The 25206-nt window shown below is 39.9% G+C and overlaps 1 protein-coding gene and 1 pseudogene across 1 annotated transcript in view; both read left to right on the forward strand.

Moving 5' to 3' along the window:
* The first annotated feature begins 3614 nt into the window (after positions 1 to 3614).
* Positions 3615 to 3789, forward strand: LOC119260076 (U2 spliceosomal RNA; annotated as a pseudogene).
* Positions 3790 to 5875: 2086 nt separating this feature from the next.
* Positions 5876 to 25206, forward strand: part of SLC9A4 (solute carrier family 9 member A4) — a 42569-nt gene continuing 23238 nt past the window's right edge. The window contains exons 1-4 of the mRNA XM_037528935.2: positions 5876 to 6619; positions 12350 to 12813; positions 18143 to 18402; positions 23203 to 23420. Coding sequence (XP_037384832.1) covers positions 6364 to 6619; positions 12350 to 12813; positions 18143 to 18402; positions 23203 to 23420 — 1198 coding nt within the window. The 5' untranslated portion in view covers positions 5876 to 6363. The remainder of the gene's footprint in view (positions 6620 to 12349; positions 12814 to 18142; positions 18403 to 23202; positions 23421 to 25206) is intronic.

Here is a 25206-nt window from a genome sequence, read left to right on the forward strand (position 1 = left end):
CATGGAGCAACCCACATGGCATGGCAGACCTCTCCTGTCTTGCCCGCTGCTCCCCTCAGCAGTGTATGTCAATCAGTCGGCCTGTTCTGTTCCCCGCCCTGTCTCTGGTGAATCCTCTCACCCTCCTGCACATCTGGCTTGTACCCCAGTTCTTGTATAAATAAATAAATCTTAAAAAAAAAAACCAGAACTGTTCCTGGAGAGAGATGACTTTCTAATTCATCATGTGTAGGCACAGAATATGGTATCTCTTACTCTAATATTTAGAAACTTGTCTAAGACAAAAGTTTTCCTTAGAATACTGAAAGAGGGAGGTAAACCAAAACCCTCAAACTCTGCTTCTGGCTGTGCATAGTTGAAGCCTGGGTGATGGGACATTCCCCTGTGGGATACCCTAAGTCTTCTGTGGGTGGGCCAGATATTATGTCTTGAATTATAAGGAACCCACTGCACTGGGTTTATTACTTCCCAGGTCATTACTTCCCATGGCCAACTCACTGAGTAGAAGGGTTTCCGAGAGCAAATGACAAAGATCAAAAGGATTTCTGGCACCTGGCACCAAAGAGGGGCAAAACCGACTGGTTTCCACTGCCAATACAGTAATCTGGATAATTAGACCAAGAGAGTCAGGTAATTCAGTAGCTGATTGAAAGTTCCAGCATAATTTCTTTAATTCTCTGCTTTGCACATGTAAACTGTTTATCCTGCTCCACCTTTCAAATTTCTCTTTGTACAGCTATAGACAGGAAAGTGTCCAGCACCCTAAGTTGTACTGATGTCTCACAACTAAGCTTTCCTAAAGAATTAGCTTGATCAATTACTATCACTTGGATCTTATTACAATGTGAACACACCAGTAAGAAATTGTTTCAATTAAACTATGAGGATCCAATTATAAGACTCCTTCTTATCAACTGCCCCTATACCCCCAAATGTCTGCATCCTCTCTCTTCTAGTTAGGGAAAGCTGTCCAACACAAGATGTGCTCTTGAAACATCACATTCTGTTCTTAAGACAACATCTTTCCCTTCCTGTTATCCCCAGGACTTGTAAGAGTGAATTCTTCAAGTTTGTGGAATGAAGGAAGTTCCTCTTCATCACTCCATCTTCTCCCCCTTTTCTTAAATTCTTCCCTAGTGTTTCTTATATGTTAGGCACTTTTCTAAGCCCTTTGAGAATATTAACTTATTTAATACTGAGAACACCTGTAAGCCCATTGTTTTCTTTGCATTACAGCTGAGGAAACCAAGGCACAGAAAGGTAAGTAACTTTCCCAAAGTCGAACAGCCAACAAATATTAAAGCTGGATTTGAACCCAGTTCATCTGGCTCTAGAGTCAATGTTCTTAACCACCCCTGGATGTTGTCTCATCAAGAAACTCCTTTAGTATGTTTATTCCAGCAAGACTTAGCATAATCTACCTTAATTTTGAGTCTTATATGGAAATGAAACATTGAAGGAAAATTTAATTTTTCATTATGGAGGAAATTAGAGTGGGAAAGATAAGGCTGGTGGGAAAAGATTTTTTATTGTGACATGGATTTCAACATCTGTCAATTAAGTGAGACCCTTTGTGTCAGGCACTGTACTAGCCCTGGAGACTTGAAGGTTCTCATGATAGCTCCTATGGTGATGAAACTGCCATCTCTAGGGAGAAGAGGTTACCTGGAAAAAGCTGAGAGAAACCCTTTTCCAGGGTGGAAGGACATACAAAGCTTCTGAGTTGAGGACCATAAAGCAATATTCAGATTAAGGACAGTGATGGAAGATAGAACTGGGAACTCCTAGTCAAAGGGAGGTGCATTTATTATTACAAAGGATTGAAAAAGAGAGTAAGTAGATTTGGATAAGTGGAAACGGAGAGGTAATGAGGGGTTAGCATCTATAGGTCGCTTCCATCCTGCTAGGGAATAAATTGATCAGGGAGGCATTTTTATTTTAGTCATAATTAGTTTATGAGCAATCATCTCTTCCTCCCCCAGGATTTCATGACTCCATCTCCATGGGCCTTGACCATTTGCTCTGGCTCCTACAAACTGGCTTATTTAAGTGGTCCCACATTAGATTGGTCTTCCTAGGCATATACCCTTGAGCCACTGCATGGATAGTTATTATTGGAATCCTAGCTTCTTACCCAGTAGACTAAGGAAGCTAGAGTGTCTTTGTTTTCTCCATAAGCTTTGAGGTCAGTTTTTACAACAGGTAAGGAGCAGCTGCATCTGTTTCACAAAAGGACTGCATGTAGCCCATCCTCCAGTTCTGGCCCTGTGGGCTCTTGTGTGGTAGGGGAGTTTCTATATTGAAGCCACCAGTTTTTGCATTTCCCTAGTTCTGGCATTTTTTTTGCGGGCATGCTAAAAGAAATGAAAGCTTCTCTACTGTCTTCTGCTCTAGCAGTTATTCATGGTTCCTGTATGTCCAAGACATTCAAAGTCTCAGCTTTGCTGCACCCAAGGAGGATATAACTTGTTCTATTTCAACATGAAGCTTTGCATTGCAAGATGTATGATCATATACAGCCACTAGTACTCTGTAAAAAAATTTTAAAAATAAGGAATTGATATCCTTTGGAGCAAATGTGGACCACTAAGAGATAGGAGATAGAATAGTGACTCCATACTGCTTTCTGGATGGTATCCCAGGTAACCAAAAACCAGTTGTCTTTGTGTGTTTGTGTGTGTATGTGTGTGTGGTTATGACTGTGAGTAATAACAAATGAACCGCTTTCCCTGTCTCATTTCTTAGTTTTTAGAACCGTTTTATTGAGAAATAAAACACATACTGTACCTATTTAAAATATACAATTTGGACCTCCCCGGTGGCACAGTGGGTTGAACACAGTGCTGTGAAGCTGTCCGCAGCCTCTGCTGTACGGGTTTGATTCCCAGCCGGCCACGGAGCTACCCACAGGGTACGGCAGTCCTCTCCTGTCTCGCCCGCTGCTCCCCTCAGCAGGATCTTCGGACCATCTACCTGTTCTGTTCCCCGCTCTATCTCTGGTGAATCCTCTCACCTTCTGGCACTTCTGGCCTGTGCCTCAGTTCTTGTATAAAATAAATAAATCTTTAAAAAATTAAGTATTCAATTCAATGACTTTTGGTATAATTACAGCCTTTTGCAAGCATTAACATGAATTTGGAATATTTCATCAACACAAAGAAAACCTCATAACCATGAACAGTCTCTCTCAATCCACAACCCCCTTCCCATTTTTCTTGCATTCCAGACTTGAGCACAAGTAATCTAATTTCTTTCTCTACAGATTGGCCCATTCTGGAAAGTCATATGAATAGAGGCCTATGTGGTCTTTTGTAATGGCTCCTTTCACTTACATAAGTTTTCAAGGGTGGTTGTGTTTTTGCACACATTGCTATTTCATTACATTGTAAATATATTCCACACTTTATTTATCCACTCAACAATTAATAATCCTTTGGGTTGAGTTTTGGCTCATATGAATGATGCTGCTAAAGATATTCATGTAAAAATTTCTGAGTAGATATAGGTTTTAATTCTCTTGGGTATATAATTAGTGGAATTGTTGAGTCATATGGTTATTCTCTGTCTAACATTTTGAGAAGCAGATAAACATTACCATTTTAGATTCCCACCACATCACTTCTCAGCCTTTTGGCTAAGATCAAGTGCAGATTCCCACCACATCCTTGCCAACATTGCACTGGCATTGGTTATTACCTGTTTTTGTTGTTGTTGTTTAGCTATTCTGAAGTTTTTTGTGAGTGTTAAGTGATGGTATTTCATTACAGTTTTGATTTTTATCTCTCTCAAGAATAATGACTTGAGTCCCTTTTCTTTAACCATTTTGTATCTTTTTTTTTAAGAAATGTCTTCAGATCTTTTGTCTATTTTTAAAGTGGATCATTTGTCTTTTTATCAGTGAACTGTAAGAGGTTTTTACATATTCAGGATATACATGCCTTATTACTATGTGATTTACAAGTATTTTGTTCTCATTCTGTGAACTGCCCTTTTCACTTTCTTTGGAGTACAAAGAAAGTCATTTTTGATGAGACCCAATTTATCTGTTTTTTTTTTTTTTCTTTTGTCAGTTGTGGTTTTAGAAGTGTAATAGGAAAAGTTTGCCACAATCAATGTTATCGACAAATTTACTTCTGCTTTTTCCATCAGTTTTAGTGTCCTTTTACATTTAGTTTATGATCAATTTTGAATTATTTTTTGTGTCTGTTATAAGAAGTATATCTTCATTCTTTTGCATGTAGTGATTTGCGTTATCCAGCACATTTGTTGGAAAAGTTATGTTTTACCTATTGATTAAATCTTGAAGCTTTTATCAGACATCAATTGACAATCAATGTAAAGGTTTATTTCTGTTCGTTGATTCTGTTCATTGATATGTATTTTCATTCTGAAGGATTCACTACATAATTTTGATTTACTGTAGCTTTGTAGTAAGTTTTGACTTTGGGATTTACAGTCATGGGCATACTCATAATCCCCTGCCTTTTTCCTTTCTCACCCAAAGAGAAAGTAACTCTAGCAGGGTTTTCTGACTTTTTCACTGATCTCCCTGTTGAGCTTCTAGATGGTCTGTTGTCTCTACTGCTATCACAGTTGTTAGATTCCAGCAATTTCTAACTGAATGGTCTATTGTTTTCAAGATGCCTTGGGCCATAAATTGCCCCACAGTTCAATGAAATTAACATCAGGCCCCTCTGCAGGGAAAGTCTTTGAGGCCAGTCTTCCACACTTCTCTGATAACCATCATGTGCTTCTTAGCTGTTTCTTTCTCTACTTATTCTGCTAAAATTTTAGGTGGTCTACCCTTTCACTTCTTGCTATCATGAGTTTATAGCCCTTCTTACTTGCTCACTACCTAAATCTCCACTGTTCTTGATAGTGTCCTCACACTTGAACTTTCCCAGGTATTCCAAATAAAACTAGTTTGCTTAGAAATCTCTACGGTGTGTTCTGTCCAATGGCCTGTGTTCCCTCTTTACTAGAACCTCTGTTCAACTACTCCAGAAGGCAATCAGCAGCTTGCAGTCCTGGAGCGGCACTCTTGCTTTATGAATGGAGTGATAGGCAGGGGCAGTAGCTCCTGGTCTTCCTGGCCTCTCCCCTGGTTTAGCGCCTCAGTCCTGTGTATTAGCTGGGGCAAGTCACTGAGGCCGGGTGTTCTTGGTCTGCCATGCCTGGAGAGGAACTTCAATCCTGTCAGTAGAGCTGAACAGAAGAACCCCCCAGTTACACTTGCCTGCTCTAGAGCTTGTGCTTCTCATTGCTTGCAGAAGGGTGTTAGTGACAGTGATTTTAACAGGATTGCCTTTGAATTTTTCACTGATCTCCCCTGTTAAGCTTCTATATAGATGGCCTTTTGTCTGTTAATATCATACCACTTGTTAGACTCCAGCAATTTCTAGCAAAATGGTCCATTGTTTCCAGCAGGTCTTGGTTTTCCCTCTTCCTTCTCCCTCTCCCCTCTTCCTGCTCTCCCTTCTTTTCTTCCTTCTCTTTCCCCCCTCCAACTTCCTCATGTATAGGACCATATGACACAGTTTGACAGGAGAGTCCTATATAATTTTGATTTACTGTAGCTTTATAGTAAGTTTTGACTTTGGGAAGTACAGTCATGGAATGATATATTCTGGAGTGATTCTTGATATTTCGTCTTTCCTCTTAAAAGTGCCTGGTTTGCTCACCTTAACTATTGATCTTTGATCATGCCAAGGTGTGGTATTGGAGCTGCCCACTAGGTGTCAGCAGTGTCACCTCTGGAAAACACCCAGGGAACGCATTTCATTACAACAGTCAAATCTGAGCAAATAATTAAGTGTAGCTCAAGATCTACCTGCAGCCTTGGCCATTCAAAACAAGTGAGGGAGCAGGGGGAGGAGAGAAGGAGCAGGTACAGGGCAGGTAACTCCTTACTGGTAGAGACAAGCTTCCCTTCCTGGTTTGAAGGCCTTCAGTGCGATCTGGAAAGAACACCATGGTGTTCTTTGAAATTTTCACTCACGAGATGAAACCAGGGTGCAGTGAAGTGAGAAAACAACTCTGACTAAAGGGACATTTTGCCCTAAATAAACAGCTCTTCAAATCCCGATCGGATGAAGGCTCACAGGTAGCTCCCTGGGCTTTCACAAGTCTGTTAAATGATTGCGTTCGAGTCAGAAGCTGAGTTGCCTGAACATGAGTCCTTTACAGATGATTTGAGAACATCTACACTCAGAACTTAATGCCAAGCTTGGACTCTTCTGGGAATGACCCAAAGACCGTACGTATGTTACCTTTGACCCTGATGGATGCTGCTACTGTCTAGGAACCCTCCTCACATCAGGTGTGTGGCACACACCTGCACACAGGGGAGGAGAAGCCCATAGCATGGGTTTTCAGATGTGTGTACCTTTCGGTCCTTGGAGTTGGCTGCTACTGCTAATGGTCCTCGAGTGCTCTGAAGTGACTTCTGATTTGAATGAATTCACAAATTCCACTGCCCAGCATGAACTTAATGTTCGGCTTGCTGCTGCCAGCTCAGAGCCAGATGGGAAGATAGCTGTCTTTGCACTGGATTATGACTACGTGCAAATTCCTTATGAGGTCACCCTCTGGATACTTCTAGCATCTCTTGCAAAAATAGGTAAGTCCTCAGACACTTGGCAGTGGGAGTTGTTTCTCACAAGAGAAAATGTATGTAAAAATGCCTTGCATATGTAAACTAAATGAATTTTAATTGCTACTGTTATTACATAAAAAATTCTGTTCCCTGGAGTCAAAGACAAGTCAGTTTTTTGTTTTTTTTTTTTTTTAATGTAAAGCCATTTAATGCTTCAGGTTTGTGCTTTGAGACTTAAAAGCATACTTCTCATTACACGGTGACAAACGTGTGACATTATTTGGCATGTAAAAATCAAGTTCTATGCTCTAAAAAATATAGAGTAAGGCAAGTAGACCTGGGAGTGAGGACCATTGGAAATTTCAGAAACTGCATAATGCTTCTTCTGAAAACTATTCTTCTTTCACTCTTGGCCATATAACTGTGGGTTTCATCAATGGCTCTCATTGTTTATTCTTCAAAAGTGGCGTGTGCTTCTTGCAAATTAACAGAAAGCAAGGAACATGGCAACCACAGGCAACTCTTATGTCACTCGGCAATGGGTTATGGGGGCAGATGAGATGTTATCTGTCAGTAAAATACTGATTTACCCTGGAACCAAATGGAGCCAGTGGGGTACCTCTGGTTTACATTATGAAATAAAGGGAATTCAATTTAATAGATTAAATTCTATCAAGTGTTCTTTGTGCCAGAAAACAAAATGATGTTTTATACTCTGTGATCATTTAATCCCTGACTCCACCCACTTATCTCCTGAAAACCAGCTTATTCTAAAGTGGAAAATTGACATGATTATCTCTGTGACTAATTATTAATCACAGGGGCAAATCAAAACTGATTTGCCTCAGTTATGAACTTAGCTACCTGAGGAGACAATTTGCCTTGTTCAGGTAGAATCTTTGAAACATTTTGATGCTCATTTATATTTCTCCTCTGGGATGGGTATGAAACATGGATTAAGCCATGAGGTCTGTCAGTTAACTCCTAGGCATCAGGACCATGGTCTCTGTCCATCTAATTCTTTCTGCCAGGATATTGGCAACACTGCTGTATTTATTGGGTGCTCCTTCATAACTTCTATTCATTCTGAGCTACCAAGATGTGAACATTGAATAGTAATTGTTAGTTTGAAGAACTCTTGCGCAATTTACCTAGCAATTAAATCACAAAAGTATTTCACATTGTTTCTAAGAAGTGCTCAAGTGAAAATGACTTTCTGAAGTCATTCTTTGTTCAAAATTAGGGGGTCTAACACCTTTTTTTTAAAGATGTGTTTAATTTTTTAACTATTTATTTATTTATGCATGCAAGAACTGGGGTACAGGCCAAAGGTATGGGGGAGTGAGAGGATTCACCAGAGACAGAGTGGAAAACAGAACAGGCATTTGACTGAAATACACTGCTGAGGGGAGCAGTAGGCAAGACAGGGAGAGTCTGCTACACAATATGGGCCAGCACCTTCTGTGCACCAGGGAGGCCCCAGGGGGTCTAACACTTTCATGATCTTATATGATTCTTGAATTTCCTCTGTAAGCAATACTAGAGCTTTTGTCCCCACCCACACTTTCCCTCTTCACATTGCAGATGAAGTCAATCTGAGAATCAGAAAACTGGACCTGCCACTGACTAGCTAGTCCTACTCTTTCTAATGCTTGGTTTGTTGATCAGTGAAATTATTTCTAAGACCTCTTTTTGGTGAGAGGCTAAAATTCCTTGTCAGTATACATCTCAATGAAGAAAGGATGCATTTTATCTTGGTTCTATACAAACATAAAACAGATTGTTCTTTAGAGGTATTGTATGTTCTCAGATTTACTGTAGCTAGATGTTTAGAGTATTATAAAGACACTATTATTTATAGAATTGCTGGCTTAAATCAGTTTTTGAGTAGTACTGATATAATTTAACAGTTTAGAAAAAGAAAATAATTCAAATAGGCTATCAGTTGGATCATGCTTATTTGAATGCAATTTTATAATTGTTGGTCTTGAAGAATGAAGTTATTAAATTTTTTAAAGATTTATTTTTATTTATTTATGCATATAAGAACTGGGGTGTAGGTCAGAGGTGCAGAGGGTGAGATGATTCACCCAAGACAGAGTGGGGAGCAGAACAGTCAGACTAACTGAATACATTGCTGAGGGGAGCAGTAGGCGAGACAGGAGAGGTCTGCTGCACCATGTGGGTTGCCTCCCTAACTGGGGACCCAACGCATGCTGCAGTGGCTGCAGATAGCTTGATAGCACTGAGACTTAATCCCTGCACCACCAGGGAGGTCTGAATGATGTTTTTTTTTTTATAGTCCATGAGAAAAGAAAATGATATTTATTGAATATCTACTATATGCCAAGTACTGGGCTTGTGGTTTTATACATAGTGGCTCATTCCCCTGAAGCAAAGGAGAAAAAAGAAAAAAAAAGACATAAATCTTTAACACTTAAGAAATCTATAGATTTCTTAAGATAGAATATATATAGATAGAATATATATAGAATATATTAAATTGTATAATATATAATAGTTTATATTATAAAACTTTTTTAGATCCTATAATATATTATAAAACTTAAATCAAAAATATAATCATTACTATGGTTATCCTTCTTTTATTCAATTATTTTATCAAGACATACTTATTAAGAGTGCCCATGCAATATGTGGAAAAGACCATGGCCTCTGATCTCAAAGTACAGGTGAATCTAGCAGTGCTTGATAGACATTTTTTTTCAACCCTCCCCAGCTTTATTGAGGTATCTTTGATGAAAAAATATATATAAGATATTTAATGTGTACAATATCCCCAATCCTTCAAAACACCCAGCAATGCATGTTACAAAACAAAGATATTTTAGAACAAAGATGATACAAAGTCAATGCAGATTTTGTGGCTTATTTTTATTTCTCTTCGACCACTTGGAATGTTATAGAACATTTTTTCAGCCACGGATTGGAACTGTAGGGGCATCTTCGACTTTCAGGCAGGACTTTGTTATCTGTGACCATTTAAATTGCAGGCAGTGAAACTGTAAAGTCTCGAATTGACTAATCCTATTGTTCATCCTGAAAGGAGAGAAATGTTGCAAAATGTGAAATGCAAGTAGTATTTTCCTTTATGATGCCCTGCTTACAGGCATGAAGCTTCTTCCTGCTATTTCTGTGTGGGTACAGTTTAGCTTAAGGCAGGTACACATTGGATCCATTTCAAGAAACTTCATTCCTAGAAGCAAAAGCAAACTGGGGAGATACAGGTGCTGAGAAAATTACACTATGGACTCTTTCACCTCCTTCACGTATTGAAAGTTAAGTGTGCTTCAAGTAAGGTCTCTCGAGAAATAAGAGAAGAAGGATGGGAGAAAGGGGAGGAGAAAGTTGTCATTAGAAGTGCAGAGAGGGCTTCCCTGCTGGCGCAAGGGGTTCAGCACAGCACTGTGAAGCTAGCCGAAGCCTCTGCAGCACAAGTTCGATCCCCAGCTGGCCAGGGAGCTGACCCACATGGCGGAGCAGAACACTTCTGTCTTGCCTACTGCTCCCCTCAGCAGTGTATTTCAGTTAGTCTGCCTATTTTGTACCACACTCTGTCTCTGATGATTCCTCTCATACCCTCCTGCCACCACACTCTGGCTTGTACCCCAATTCTTGTATGCATAAATCAATAAATCTTTTTAAAAAAAGAAGATTTATTGATTTATGCATACAAGTACTAGGGTACGGCCAGAGGTGTGGGGGGGCGAGAGGAAACAGAAGAGCCAGAATGACCGAAATATACTGCTGAGGGGAGCAGTGGCGAGACAGGAGAGGTCTGCTGCGCCATGTGGGTTGCTTCGCAACTGGTGGGGATTGAACCGCCACTGCAGAGGCTGCGGACAGCTTCACAGTGCTGCACTCAATCACCTGCGCCACCATAGAGGCCCCAATAAATAAATCTTAAAAAAAAAAAAAAAGAAATGCAGAGAGCAGGAGTCTAGAAGAGGCCTTAGACATTTAATATCATTTTTATTCATTTACCCACTTACAGATTCTTTCAACAAGTAGACCAACATTTATGGACTAAATACCTTGCTAAGCACTTTGGGGAAGTCTAAAGATGTATATCATTCTGCTTCTGTTAGGGACAATTAGACATTAGTAGATGAGCTAAGAAATGCACAAAAATCTCATAGAAAGGGATCATTGTTCTTAGACAAGTACAGAAAAAAATGTTATAACAATTCAGAGAAGATATGGTAATTCCTTGAAAAGACATTGGGAAAAGCTTCATATCAAGGGTTAAGCAGGATCTAAATAAGTTGAGGAGAAGGACTATCCAAGCAGCAATATCTTTCTTGTATAGAGACAAGAAAGGAGCCACACAGCTTGGTGCCAGAGAAGGATATATAAAGAAGAGTGCAGGTGTAGGGGCTATTAACTTGTAGAGAGACCTAGCATGGCCCCATGTACTCTGATCTTATTTTACTTTGGTATAGTTAATATTCACTTCATTCACATATATTATATTATTCTTATTTGGTTTTTTTTTATTTTTTAAATAGAGGCATGTTTTTTTATTTATTTATTTGTTTGTTTGTTTGTTTTCGTTTTATACATGCACTGGGTACAGTCAGAAGCGCGGGAGGGCGAGAGAATTCACCAGAGCCAGAGCAGGGAGCAGAACAGGCAGAAGGACCGAAGTACACTGCTGAGGGGAGCAGCGGGCGGCAGGAGAGGTCTGCGCGCCATGTGGGACCCTCCTCCAGTGGCCGGGGAGCAGCCGGGGATGGAACCGGTGCCTCAGAGGCCGCGGGCAGTTTCGCAACCCAGTGCTCAACCGCTGCGCCACCGGGGAGGCCCTATTCTTATTTGTTCATGTCTTGTTCCTAACATTTTGTTAGCAATTGCAATCGTGGTAAACATGATTGGTACTCCACCTCACAGTACTTACCAGTGGGGTGGATTTGACGCAAAGATGCTTAAAAAATATCCTCTGCTTAAAATCCATGCGATGCTTTGGTGGGAAATGAGACAATTAGAAACACAAGGTGTAGAAAAATCATCTGGCAGCAGGATGTGAAAAGTGGGGAAGGGGGCAGAGATCAGAAAAACCATGCTATGATTAAGGCAAAGGGGAGACTTTAAGTAAAAGCAGTAGTGATAGATATGTAGAGAAGAGGGCCAAATTTAGGGACAACCAAAGAAAATCTTAACTGATGAAAAAGCGCTAAATGCATGAAGTGGCAAAGGTGATAGAGGAGCAGGTTCATGAAAGTCTGACTTCTTTAGTGGCAGACCAGTGGCAATGTAATTGGTTAAATAAAGAAAACAAAATAAAGAAAGAAAACAAAATTTTAATTTACTATTAACTTAATAAGTTAATTTATTTGTTTGGTGGAGAGGGAAATGAGGGAAGGTAAGTTGGTAATAGCTGAGATTTAGCTGACAGTGATTGACTCGATACGGGCTTTAAAGGTGGATTTTGCACAAGAATGGAAGAGTTCTGCCTTCTCGCCTCTCAGATGGGACAGCAAGAAGGAGTAGGAAGTGGACATTTGACTTAAAATGACCCTGTAAGCTGCACTGGGCTGGCACATTGAGTAGTCTACCTCAACATGGCCTTTCCTGCTCAGATGGGGTACTCAGACTCAGGGATGCCAGTTAGCCCACCTAAGGCCCCATATACTTGGCTTCAAGAGAACTTAGGTGCACCTATCTCTTGCTATATTAGCGACTCAAACTACTTTATTTGCTAACCCCTAAATGCGATTTTCCACTTTTCCTCAGGCTTCCATCTTTACCACAGACTACCAGGCCTTATGCCAGAAAGCTGCCTCCTCATCATTGTTGGAGCCCTAGTGGGGGCAATCATCTTTGGTACTGACCACAAATCACCTCCCGTCATGGATTCGAGCATCTATTTCCTGTACCTCCTTCCACCCATTGTTCTGGAGGGTGGTTACTTCATGCCCACCAGGCCCTTCTTTGAGAACATCGGCTCCATCCTGTGGTGGGCAGGCCTGGGGGCCCTGATTAATGCCTTTGGCATTGGGCTCTCCCTGTTTCTCATCTGCCAGATCAAGGCCTTTGGCCTCACCGATGTCAACCTGCTTCAGAATCTGCTGTTTGGCAGCTTAATTTCAGCTGTGGACCCGGTGGCTGTGTTGGCTGTGTTTGAGGAGGCCCGTGTGAATGAACAGCTCTACATGATGATCTTCGGGGAGGCCCTGCTCAATGATGGCATTAGTGTGGTGAGATCCTCAGGGAGATGAAGGGTGGCCCCAGGGATGGAGTCTGACCTCAGGGCTAATGGAGAGGCTGAGCATGACCGGGCAGTAGCAGAACAGAGACAGGCTTTGGTCAATGAGTGTGGTCCAAATTCTGGTGACTTCCCCTGTGATCTGCATCATGTTCATAATTGCTCACTAATGCTGCTTGTCATTCACTAAACAACTTGCTTCCTCAAAGAGAGAAAAAGGAGTGAGAAAATAGAATTCTTTAGTTAAATTCAGTTTCTCTGAATTCACTGAGAAGAATCTGTTGCTAAAAGCTCTTCGGGGTTTTCACCTAGGACAAGCAATAGCTTATGTTTTTATTTCATTCACTAGACCTCATCCTCATTCCCTTACATGATTATATGTATTTTATGCACACACACACACATAAACGTGCTGCATTAAATAATAAAGCTAAATAAAAGATGGGGTAGATGACAGAGGATTTGTATAAATGTGTTAACTTGTAGACTAGTCTCAAATCTTTATTCAGATGGAAAATGTGAAAGAAACACTTTTATTAGGAGAGAAGCTGTGGAAAACTTACAGGCTAGATCAACACATGTTATGAAGGCTCTGAGCTGTGTTTGTCTCGGAGTCATGGAATGTTCATGTCTAACCCATCCCATTGTTCAGTTTCATTATTAATAAAATGATGAAAAAGGACTGCACACCTCCTCAGACTAGCTAGATTAGTTTCTGAAACCTGCCCCCCCACCCCTTTCTCCCACCCATTCATTCATTCTTTCTTTTCTTTTTTTAAAAAGATTTATTTATTTGTGTATACAAGAGCTGGGGTGTAGGCCAGAGGTGTGTGTGGGGGAAGGGGTGAGAGGATTCACTAGAGACAGAGTGACTCCCACCCATTTTCTTTAAACACTTTCATGCTTTGGGTTTTGTTAAGTCAGCACCTCTGAACAATAACACTTTCATTTCACAGTCCACCTCTCAAAGACCATCTTATTTCACTTATATGCAAGCTCTTTGGGGTTATAGTAGTAACCCCACTGCTGACAATGCCATTGAGAGAGCTTATCTATGACAAAATCAGGACCACCTCATGCAGCCCATCTGAGGTAATTATTCAGTTATTCCTTTATAATTATTAGAAATCTCTTGAAACAACTGTCTACATGCCACCTCTTTCATGTCCACAAAATGCACTATTTCTTCTTCGGGATTTCCATGATATAATCTATAAAAATTCTTGCCAAGAAATATTCTTCTGCATTTGAAAATCTGACTTCACTTGAGTTTTCTCTGGATTTTAGATCTAGAGCCAATTGCAACTTGGCTTCTGGTTGGGGTTTCTTTGCAAGCAACTTTTGTTTGACTTTCCCAAAGTTTAATTGCTTCCACTTGGACTTTTTTTTAATGATAATTTCAAAATAAAAGTATAATTTTTGAGTGACCAGAGCATCTGCTGAGGGCAGTTGTGACCTCCAACAGGCCAAGTCTCTCTAGCAGTGGCTCCAGAGGGGTTGCCCACACGTTACTCCCAGGTCAGTCTGTGGTCACCTGCGGTATAGTGAGTATTAAGTGTGTACTGAGCATCTCTGTGTCCTCATGTGAAACCAGAGATGCTTCAGGGCCAGATTTAGAAAGCTGTTTGAAAGCAACTAGTATTTTATGTGTCCAGTTGTATTTTGAGCTAAGGGCTTGAACTCACCCTTTCATTGAGGAAGGAACCTTCCGCGGGTGGCAGTCACAAACATGCGTTTTCAACAGAAAGCTTGAGTCATCTAGAGAGTGACCTGTGATTTGTGGGTTAGATGTGACAACTCTGCTGATCTTTATCCACTAAAGAGCTGCCTTCTCGCTAAAGGGAAGGGGCTGCTCCAGAACTGTGGAAATATCAATGAATCTGAGTCTCCTGGGCCCTTGTCCCACTCACTTCTTGCTGCATATTTTAGTTTATGATTCTAATCACTAGGATATGCTCATAATAATAGGAAAAAGTAGCAGACACCAAACCCACATAGCTTTAAAAAGATAACTAGCATCCTTAGACCCTCATGGACAAAATCAGAGCAGGAAGAAATGCTCCATGGAATAAGTATCCTGTACAGAGTCTCTACTCACCCTGGAAGGGGTTATTCTACATTTCTTGTTTTATCAAAACCTTAGAGTTTACTGCAGTCATGAGTTATAGCTACATTCCAAAGATAAAGAACATAAGACAGAGTAAGTTAAAATAAACTGAACAAGGACATCCTGGTTTATATTTTCTTACCTCAAAGGGGTCCTGGCTATAGTAAAGTCCTATTCAAGAGGCAGTAAGTTGTGGCCAAGAGCATGAACAGTAAGGCCATATACCTTAGTTCAAGTCCTGGTTCACTTTCTTGCAAGCTTGTTGACTTTAAATGAGTTAGAAACCCCTCCTGGCTTCAATTTCCTTTCTGTAAAATAGAGATCAGATTTCATGAGGGATAAAGTGAGTTGATACACATAAAGCATTTTAAAATAGTGCCTGACACAGAGTGAGCCTAGTCTAAGTGTTTGGTGTCTGTGATATTGTGATTTAGAATAAGAAATATCTATTTGGTCTTCATCTTGTTCCTGCACAGAACCTCCAAAACTTTGGAATTTCTAAGCAATGAGAACCATAAAGGTGTCTCTTGTTTTGTAAGGAGGAGAATTTTGGAAAACTCTTAGGTAACAAGGATGGGGGCTGGTTGCCAGAGAAAGTAACCATGTGATTAGAGACTTGAAACTTTCAGTCCCACTCTCTGACTCCTGAGGAGTCCCAGAAGTCCATAATATAATCCTTTTGACACCAAATGGTACCTGTTCTTCCCCACACCAGCCAATTCTCCCACTCCTTGGATGCCAACTGAATGTCCCACAATTTATTTCAGTGCTGACATGAACTATGCAGAATAAGAAGACTCCATGGACTCTCACAAGACTGCCCCCAATTTAGCCACCAATCACAAGTCTGGGTCACCCATACTTCTGACAGAAAGTTAGGGGTTCCCTTTCCTCAGGCTAGGTAATTTGATAGAATAAATCACAATGCTCAGGAAAACAGTCTTCTTGTGCATTTTGGTTTAATGTAAGGGATGTAACTCAGGAACAGTCAAATGAAGAAGCATACAGCAAGGTGTGGGATTAGGGGTACGGAACTCCTATGTCCCCTCCAGGTACACCACCCTCCTAGCACCAACCTGAAAATCATCTGAACCGTATCTTTTAGAGTCCTTATGTTGGTTCTATTACATAGGTGCAATTGATTAAGTTATTGGACATCGGTTATGGAACTAAACCTCCAGCCTTTCTCTCTTTGGAGGTCAGGATAGGGCTGAAAGTTATAATCCTCTAAAAAGATGGTTGATTCCTCTGGCAGCAGGACTCCAACCTGAAGCTTCTTGAGGTCCACAAGAAGCATCCCATTAGCAAAAATGTCAGGGATAATTGAAAAATGCTCAATATAAATAACAAAGACACTCCTTTCACCCTTATCACTCAGGAAATCACAATGTTTAAGAATGCAATGTCGGGTAATGGGGACAAAGATAAATATATGTATTTCTTGTTATATGACTGTATCACACTTCTACACTGAATGAAGGCGGTAAATCTAACCTTGTTCTCTATTAGTGCTATGGTCATGTTTGAGATTTAGCATTGGCTGATATTTCCCCTCCAATATGTAAACAATACATTGTGATTTGAAATTGAACAAAATCCTTTAGAATATAATGACATTCAGAGCTTGGCAATTTCAAATATATGAGTTATTTTTACATGTTGTTACATGAATTGCACCTGTAAATGTAGTCTTCTTAATTATATGTATCACTTTAGCTTCTAAACTGCCTTGGCATCTTCTTGGCAAGGCATACTGGTGTCAAGGGACAGGCTGATCTGATTGACTTTCCCAGGCTCTTGGGACAGACTAGGGAGGGAGCTACTTGTAATTTGGAGAGCAGTGCAAAATAATTTTCATCTGTGGTAACAACATGCAAATCCTTGAGTTCCAATCATTTCCTATGAGCTTCCTCTGATTTGAGAGTCAAACACTCAGATCCCATTTGCACTCATTCAAATCTGCTTTTTCTGGATCTTGTGAATTGGCTTCACTCCCTTGGAATGTGAGTAGAACTCCAGAGGTGAAAACCCCAGGGCTTTTAAAACAAATAAGTGAGTTGCTCTAGGTTAGACAAATGGTGAAATTGAATTAAACTCACTGAAACAGGATACAGCCTCTAAGATTCTTTTGGATTCATTTTGAGATCGTAAGTCACAATTTTCTTTCAAATGCAGCCAAAGCTTTCTTGAACTTTGGCTTCCTGTTTGTAAATAAAATAGACCAGTAGTATAAGAGTTTTGTAATATATGGTTAATACACAAGCAGATAGATATTTTCCAGTTGGTCATATATCACATACCCAGATGCTTTGGCTATACAAGAGATTTATATTCCTAGGCTTTTTTTTTTTTTTTTTTTTTATTTAGACAAGCACTGGGTACAGTCAGAATCGCGGGAGGGTGAGAGAATTCACCAGAGCCAGAGCGGGGAGCAGAGCAGGCAGAAGGACCAAAGTACACTGCTGAGGGGAGCAGCGAGCGGCAGGAGAGATCTGTGCGCCATGTGGGACCCTCCTTTGGTAGCCGGGGAGCAACCAGGGATCGAACCGGCACTGCAGAGGCTGTGGACAGCTTCGCAACCCGGCGCTCTACCGCTGCGCCACCAGGGAGGCCCATATTTATATTCCTAGGCTTTTTAATGAAACATGTGATCCATTGGGAGGACAAGTCATAAATAAGCACCTTTTGAAATTCAAAATGAAATCATTTGTACCCTGAAATGTACCACTAAAATTTGCTAGTCTATAGCCCAAATTAATTTCACTGTGAAATTACTTTAGTTCTCGAAGCTTTACTAGACTGTATAGTGTCAACCTCCCCACCTCCCCAATTATATCCATCTGAACCTTTGGATGTGATTTTATTTGAAATAGTTGTTTGCAGATACATTTAGTCAAATTAAGCTCAACCTGAATTAAGATGAACCCCAGGTCCAACATGGGTGTCCTTATAAGAAGGAAATGTGGTGAGAACACTGCAGAGACACACGACACACACAGGGAGGGTGGCATGAAGACAGTGGCAGAACGTGGAGTGACATATCCTTGGCTAAGGACTGCCAACAACCACCAGAAACCAACAAAAAGCAGAGAAAATCCCTCCCCTAGTGTCCACAGAGGTATGCAAAGCAGGACACAAAGCTAAGAATCTATGTGTAAATGCTTCTCATTTCTAATTCATGTTAATTTTCTTTTACCATCTTTTCTTTGTCTAGGTCTTATACAACATATTGATTGCCTTCACAAAGATGCATAAATTCGAAGACATAGAACCTGTCGACATTTTGGCTGGATGTGCCCGATTCATTATTGTGGGAGTCGGTGGAGTACTTTTTGGCATCATTTTTGGATTCATTTCTGCATTTATCACACGTTTCACTCAGAATATCTCTGCAATTGAACCCCTCATCGTCTTCATGTTCAGCTATTTGTCTTACTTAGTTGCGGAGACACTCTATCTCTCTGGCATCTTGGCGTGAGTACAAACCAGAACCCAACTCTCATAGCAATAAAAGCAAAGTTAGGCTCACACCTTGTGAGCTAGCACCTGGGAAGACTGGCATTCTGATGCTAATCTTCAAAGTTGTTGAAGGAGTTAGGTTCTTAAAACTTCTGCAAAATCTAATTCAGGTGCTGTGCCAAACAAATGCTCTTCTGGGCCTTTGTGTGTGTTCTCTTCTGGTGATTTGCCTGAGAAGAACAGAGCAATTTTAAGGTCAATTTAGAATCCTCAGAAAAGCTGATGCAAAGATGAGCTGGGAGAAGTTCAAGGTTGAAATCCCATTTCAGTCATTACTTTTTGCCTGAAAAGCCAATTACTTTAAAGTTAACCTTGCAGCAAGGGTAGCATGTAACGAGGGGATGTCATTTCTGTGTCCTTTACTTTGGTATTTCCCTCAAGCCACATCACCTCTCCAGTATTCTTCAGTGTGGAATGAAACTAGGTAGATGGGTAAGACTAACAATTCAGATTTCTTTTCCCTAATAAAGATAGTTTTAAAGTGTGCATCTTTATGTAAATCTTGGAATGAGTAATATCAACTTGGCTTATTATGTTTGATCATATTGTTTTCTCTATGACAGTCTCAAATCTAACTAAAACAAATATTTAATTTTATTATATTGAAATATCCACTTCAATTAAATAAAAAATAATCTAGGCACTCATCATTTTCCTACCCCGAAAGAGGGTAAAAGTACTACGGTAAAGCAAAAATTATTTTGCCCCAAACTTCTTAAGTGGCTCTAGAACTGAAGCATTCTAAAGGAAAAATTGTCTTTTCTCTTGTTTTACAAGGCTGTACTGTTAGTTACTTTGAAGTACTCAAATCACAGGATAGAATCTTCACATTTGCTCACTTTTATACTAATTATATTATTTTAAAAAATTTCCTTCCTGGACCTCCCTGGTGGCGCAGGCAGTTGAGCGCAACATCATGAAGCTGTCCGCAGCCTCTGCAGCGTGGACTCGATCCCAGGGAGCTACCCACATGGCGTGGCAGACCTTTCCTTTCTTGCCCACTGCTCCCCTCAGCAGTGTGTTTCAGTCAGTCTGCCTGTTCTGTTGCCCACTCTGTCTCTGGTGAATACTTTCATCCTCCCGCACATCTGGCCTATACCACATTCTTATATGCATAAATAAATAAATAAAAATTCTTTCCTTTTCTTTGTCCCACCACCATCCCTGTGTCACCTGTCCCTTTTCTTCCCTACCTTTAACCTCAGAGCCCCCAGGATGTTTGTTGATGCCCAGTAATTTTTGAAAATGCTTTATGTAATCATTGGACATATGAATGTCCAATCTGTGTTTTAATCATTCTGACTTGTTTTTCTGCATACAAGTTTTTCAAATTTGCTCCATTTGTTGAAAATGGCTGCATTTCGTCCTGTCTCATGGCTATGAAATATTCCATGATATCTAATTTTAATTTCTGCTTTGATTTCCTTTTTCATTCAATTGCTATTAAACAACATGCTGTTTATTTAACCTTCATAGTTTTTCCCTTTTTTGTCTTTTGCTTTTTTTGTAGTTGATTTCTAGTTTTATGGCATTGTGGTCAGGTGCTAGGTATATTTTCAATCTTTCTGGTTTTATACACAGTTGACTTCCATCCCAAGATATGGTCTATTCCTGAAGATGTACCCTGTGCAGTTGAAAAAAAAAGGTGAGGGCAGCAGTTTGAAGTTTAAGTGTTTTGTAGATGACTGTTACACCTATTTGGCCTAGTTCCTTCCTTAGAGCTGTTGTCTCCTTATTGACACTTTGTCTTGCTGATCTGTACATTGTTGTGAGTGGGGTAGATAAAGCCAGATCCCTGCCATTATTGTGTTCTAGTCAAAATCTCTTAAGTTCTGTTATTGTCTTATGTATCTTGGTGTTCCATCATTCAGTGCAGTGTGTTATTTCTTCTTGTTGAATTAGGCTATTGTTTATAATATAATGCCTTTCTATGTCTTTTTACCTTTTAATTGAAAGCCTATTTTTAGCAAATAAAGGTATCACTATTCCTAATTGCTTTTTTTTTTTTTTTGGAAGGGTTGCCATTTTCTTGTCTGTCTTCCAACCTTTAAGTATTTGCTTGTCTTTGTAGGTAAGGTGAGTTTTTTGTAAATAGCAGATGGTTGGGATTTTTGTTATCCATTCAGTCACTCTGTCTTTTGACTGGTGAGTTCAAGTCATTTATATTTAAGGTGATTATTGAGATATGTGTTTATAGTCCTTTTGTTATATTTTTGTTTTTTGTTGGTTTGATAATTTTTAATTTTTTTCTGAGGGCTTCCTATTATGTTTTTAGGTTCTATTTCCATTGTCTTATGTGTTACTTCTATTACTTTTTGTTTGAGGGTTTTACTGAGGCCAGTATATGATCAACTGTGTGATCCATTGGAAGGTCAGGTCTCTGGCTTGTTCTAATGGGCCATATTGTTACTGTCTTTTCCCTCCTTCAAGTTAAGTAATTTAGGTGCCTTTTGATTTGCTATTCATTTTTCTATTGCTTTATAGTTATCCATTTAGCATTTAGCATTTCTTTCATATGCAGCTTGGTGTCAATACATTCTTTTAGTTTTTTATTTATTTTTTTAATACCTTTTTAAAAAATATTTATTTTTATACAAAAGCTGGGGTATAGGCCAGAGGCGCGGGAGGTTGAGAGGATTCACCAGAGAGAGAGCAGGCAGAAGACAGAACAGGCAGAAGACGGAAATACACTGCTGAGGGGGGCAGAGGGCACGACAGGAGAGGTCTGCCGCGCCATGTGGGACCCTCGCCAGCCTGCGGGGATCGAACCGGCACTGCAGAGGGTGAGGACAGCTTCACAGCGTGGCGCTCAACTCGCTGCGCCATGGGGGAGGTCCCTAGTTTTAAATTTTTAATGATGTTCCTTTCTCTTCCTCTATCTGGACTGATAATCTTGCTGAGAAGTTTCTGGGCTGGGGACCAGAATTTCTCTTTCTGGTCCCCTCATGTTTGTAATGCTTCTCTTGAAAAATCTGCTGATAGTGTCCTTGGTATTCCCTTACAGGTTACCCTTTTGTCCTTGAAATTTTTAGAATTCTGTCCTTATGGTGGGTTATTGGCAGCTTATTATTATATGTGTGGATGTATAATATCTGGTATTATTTTGTTTGGAGCTCTTTGGGCATCTTGAATCACAACTTCTGGTTCATTTCCAGAGTGAAATTGTTTTCAGTGATTATTTCTTTAAATAGGTTTCTATGCCTTTCTCTTTTTTTTCCTCTTCTGGGATCCCCATAACACAGATGTTATTTCTCTTTCAGTTGTCCCAGAGTGCTCTTACACTGTTTTTATATTTTATATTTGTTTTTTACTATCTCATTCTATTCTTGTGTTCTCCCGTAGTGTGCTTTCAAGTTCATTAATTCTCTCCATTGTTTCTGTTTTTCTACTATTTTGGTCCTCAATTGTATTTTCAAACTCAGCTAGAGTGTTTCCTAACGCCATCATTCTGAATGCAGCTGCGTCATATTTTCATTATCTTTATTCTGTGGTTGCCTCTGTCCACCATTATTTTCTTTCTGCTCCATCAGCACTGCCAGGACTCTTGTCCTGAGCCCCCTCTGTCAAGCCCTGCTGCTCCTCTGAGTCAGGGCCCCTCCCAGGGATTTTATGTTCTGGCATTTGTACCATGTTCTTCTGTCTCCTCATTTTCAATTTTGTGTGTTTGTCAGTAAGGGTAAATTTTTAACTGTTGTTTTTGTACTTGTTGGAATAGTCAGGTGACTGGTACAGGGAGGGGTAGCAGGTTTAAAAGAGGACAGGGCGATAGGCATCAAAGGGTCACCTCTAGTAGGCTCAGGAATTTGAAATTCCTGTTGAAAAGTGTTTCTTTGTGTTTTAGATATCTTAGCCAGGGCCTCAGTCGTAGTCTTTTCTGGAAGCAAGTCCAGAGGTGCTCTGACCTGATTTGGACTATGGCTTCTCTGCATTATAAGTCTCAGACGCCAATCAGTAATCCTTGTTCTGTGCCCTCACCTCTGTGGCTCTCCCACAAGCACCCTCTCTCCTGGGTACCTGCTCATGCACTCCTTATCCAGTGTAGTTCATGGTCGTAGGAGCCCCAGTGTTGGTGTGTGCATGAGTCAATAGCAGTAGGGCACAGTGCACTTCAGCCACTCTTTCTTGTGGGTTTTACTGCCTTGTAATTACTTTCAGCAAATTTATTTTCCTACCCTTTTATTCAGGTTTATGCGCCTATTGTGTATACTGATAATCTATTTTTCCCTCAGGGGTTTTGGCTCCTATTTTGGCTGTGTGTGTGTGTGTGTGTGTGTGTGTGTGTCTTAAGGAGGCAATCCTGTGTCTTCAGTCTACTGTCATCTACCTGGACTCCACCAGTGAATAATTTGTAAGAAATGCTTCTCATTTAGGGGAGCCTTGCTAAATTATTCTATTTAGCTGCACTAGATTTATTTTGGTTTAAGACACAGTGAAGCAGAGGGTAGAGATGTGGCTGACACTGCTCTGGATGAGGGAAAGCTAAATGGAAACAGTTCTGCATGGGATTTGTATAGGGATTGCATCATATTTTGTTTTGAGAAACCATTCACTGTCACTTCCCCTCTGCATTCAACTTGTGCAAGCCCCTTAAAGAAGAGGAGAAGAAAAAAATCCTGTTGGAAATGTGCAGCTAGAGAGATTGTTATTTCTGGATAAATCCAGGACCTGTGTATCTGTGGCATCACCAATAGAGAGAACTTTTCCTGGAGGGGCAACCTTTTGTGGCTTCTCTCTGAGACACTGCTCCTTTTACAGAATCACTGCCTGTGCGGTGACAATGAAAAAGTATGTAGAAGAAAACGTGTCCCAGACATCTTACACAACCATCAAGTACTTCATGAAGATGCTGAGCAGTGTCAGTGAGACCCTGATCTTCATCTTCATGGGTGTGTCCACTGTTGGGAAGAACCATGAGTGGAACTGGGCCTTCATCTGCTTCACGCTGATCTTCTGCCAGATCTGGAGAGCCATCAGTAAGAGATAGCAGGGGCCAGGAGTGCCCTGCCTGTCATTTTCAAAAATATGTTTTTACTCCTTCCTGCCATGAAAAGTAGAAATAATAGATTATGATAACTGGTTTTACTGGTTAGGGGAGTATAGGCACCTTGGGGTGACTAGGAGTGTTTTCTGTCTGCTCCTTCAATCAGTTCAAAGTAACTACTGACTGATAAGGTTCTGTACTGAAGCATGGCTGGAGTATTTTTTTTTAATTGAAAAGAACTTTCACATATACACATTTAAATATAACTCAGTAAATTTATCCCTTGCTCTTCACTTCTTTGCCAATTTGTATCATCTTGCACCTTAAATCAGATATAGGTTATAAGCTGTGGGCATTTACACTTTTGTTACAGGAAAAGTGAGATCTCACAAATGTATTCTGTGTTAGGTAATTACTGTTAGAAAACATTCCCCTAAATAGTACAGGTGGTTAGTTGAAGGGTGAGTGTGATGTATGTATAGAAAACCAAAGACCTGAAAATCAATCATTTTAAAACTGGTTAGTATTAATTAGTAAAGTGACATTATTTAATGTGGTTCGCATCACTACTGTGAAAGATGCCTAATTTTTAAAAAAGGAGCCTTGATTGCTAATTTATCTTAGATATTTGTTTATGAAGCTATAAACATTAATTACTGAACTACAATATTTTTTATTAGAAACAATATTTGTAAATGATTTTGATCAATATTTGAAGTTTTTATAAATGACTTTGATCAATATTTTCAAGTCAATTGCCCAAAGAGATATTAGAACTATTTTGAATGTATCAATTCTAAATTAAGTTAGGGTGGGTTTTAGGATTTATGAAAGAATAAAAAGAATGCAGCAATATTAAAATATGCGTAAGACTAATTCTGAATGCATGTACCTGTTTGGTACACAGGGGAGAAAAGAATTAAGGAAACTGTGACATAACTTTATAAACTCACATTGAATTCTGGTACTGATTAGCTATTTGACTAGCAAAGACATTTAACTACTGCAAATCTTTATCCTCAATCACAAAATGATGACTTTCAATAGATTTCTTAGGTCTCTTTCAGTTCTAAAATAGTAGCTATTGACAGCAGAGTAGAGCAAATGTCAAGAGAAGTAAAACTTAAGGATAGGCACCATCTAGGAGAGGATTAATATTGTGAATGCATCTATATTGTTGACCTTTGGTGGCCATCCAGCCCTATTCCTTCATTTTATATTTAGGGTACTGATGGAATAGTAACCAAGAGCATGGTTGGCTTGCTCACATCACAGTGAGTGATAGAGCAGGTGTAGAATCCTGTTCTCCCACTCTCAGCCTGTTCTCTTCCCAGCCTGACTCATTGTAGGTAGTAAAGTTCCAATTCATGAAGGCTTAGAACATATAATTTCTTGCTTTATGTTACTGATAGGTATTACATCTATTTAAACCCTGCATTCACCCCCTGAATTAAATAGTATCCATTAAGCAGGTGAAGAAACTAAGTATGTGATAAGATGAAGAACCTGCACAAGTATGTGGAGGAGCCAAAACAAACCACACAAGATGAAAGTTTTAAATGTTATTGTCTCCTGTGCTATCAATGCACTTATTATCCAAAGGGCACTTACTGTGAAGTCTCTGTGATTAGAAGTCTCACAATACTGAGAGCTCTATAATTCTGCAGTGAAATATCTTCTTTAATTAATCAGAACTTAATTGAAAGGACTTTTCCCACCAAAAATCACAGCATTAGTGTTAGATTGGACATGTGGGCCACTTGGGGATAGAAGTACCA

This window comes from Talpa occidentalis, unplaced genomic scaffold (assembly GCF_014898055.3).
Source record: "Talpa occidentalis isolate TD23 unplaced genomic scaffold, MPIMG_talOcc4v2.1 talOcc4.5, whole genome shotgun sequence".
NCBI lineage: Eukaryota > Metazoa > Chordata > Mammalia > Eulipotyphla > Talpidae > Talpa > Talpa occidentalis.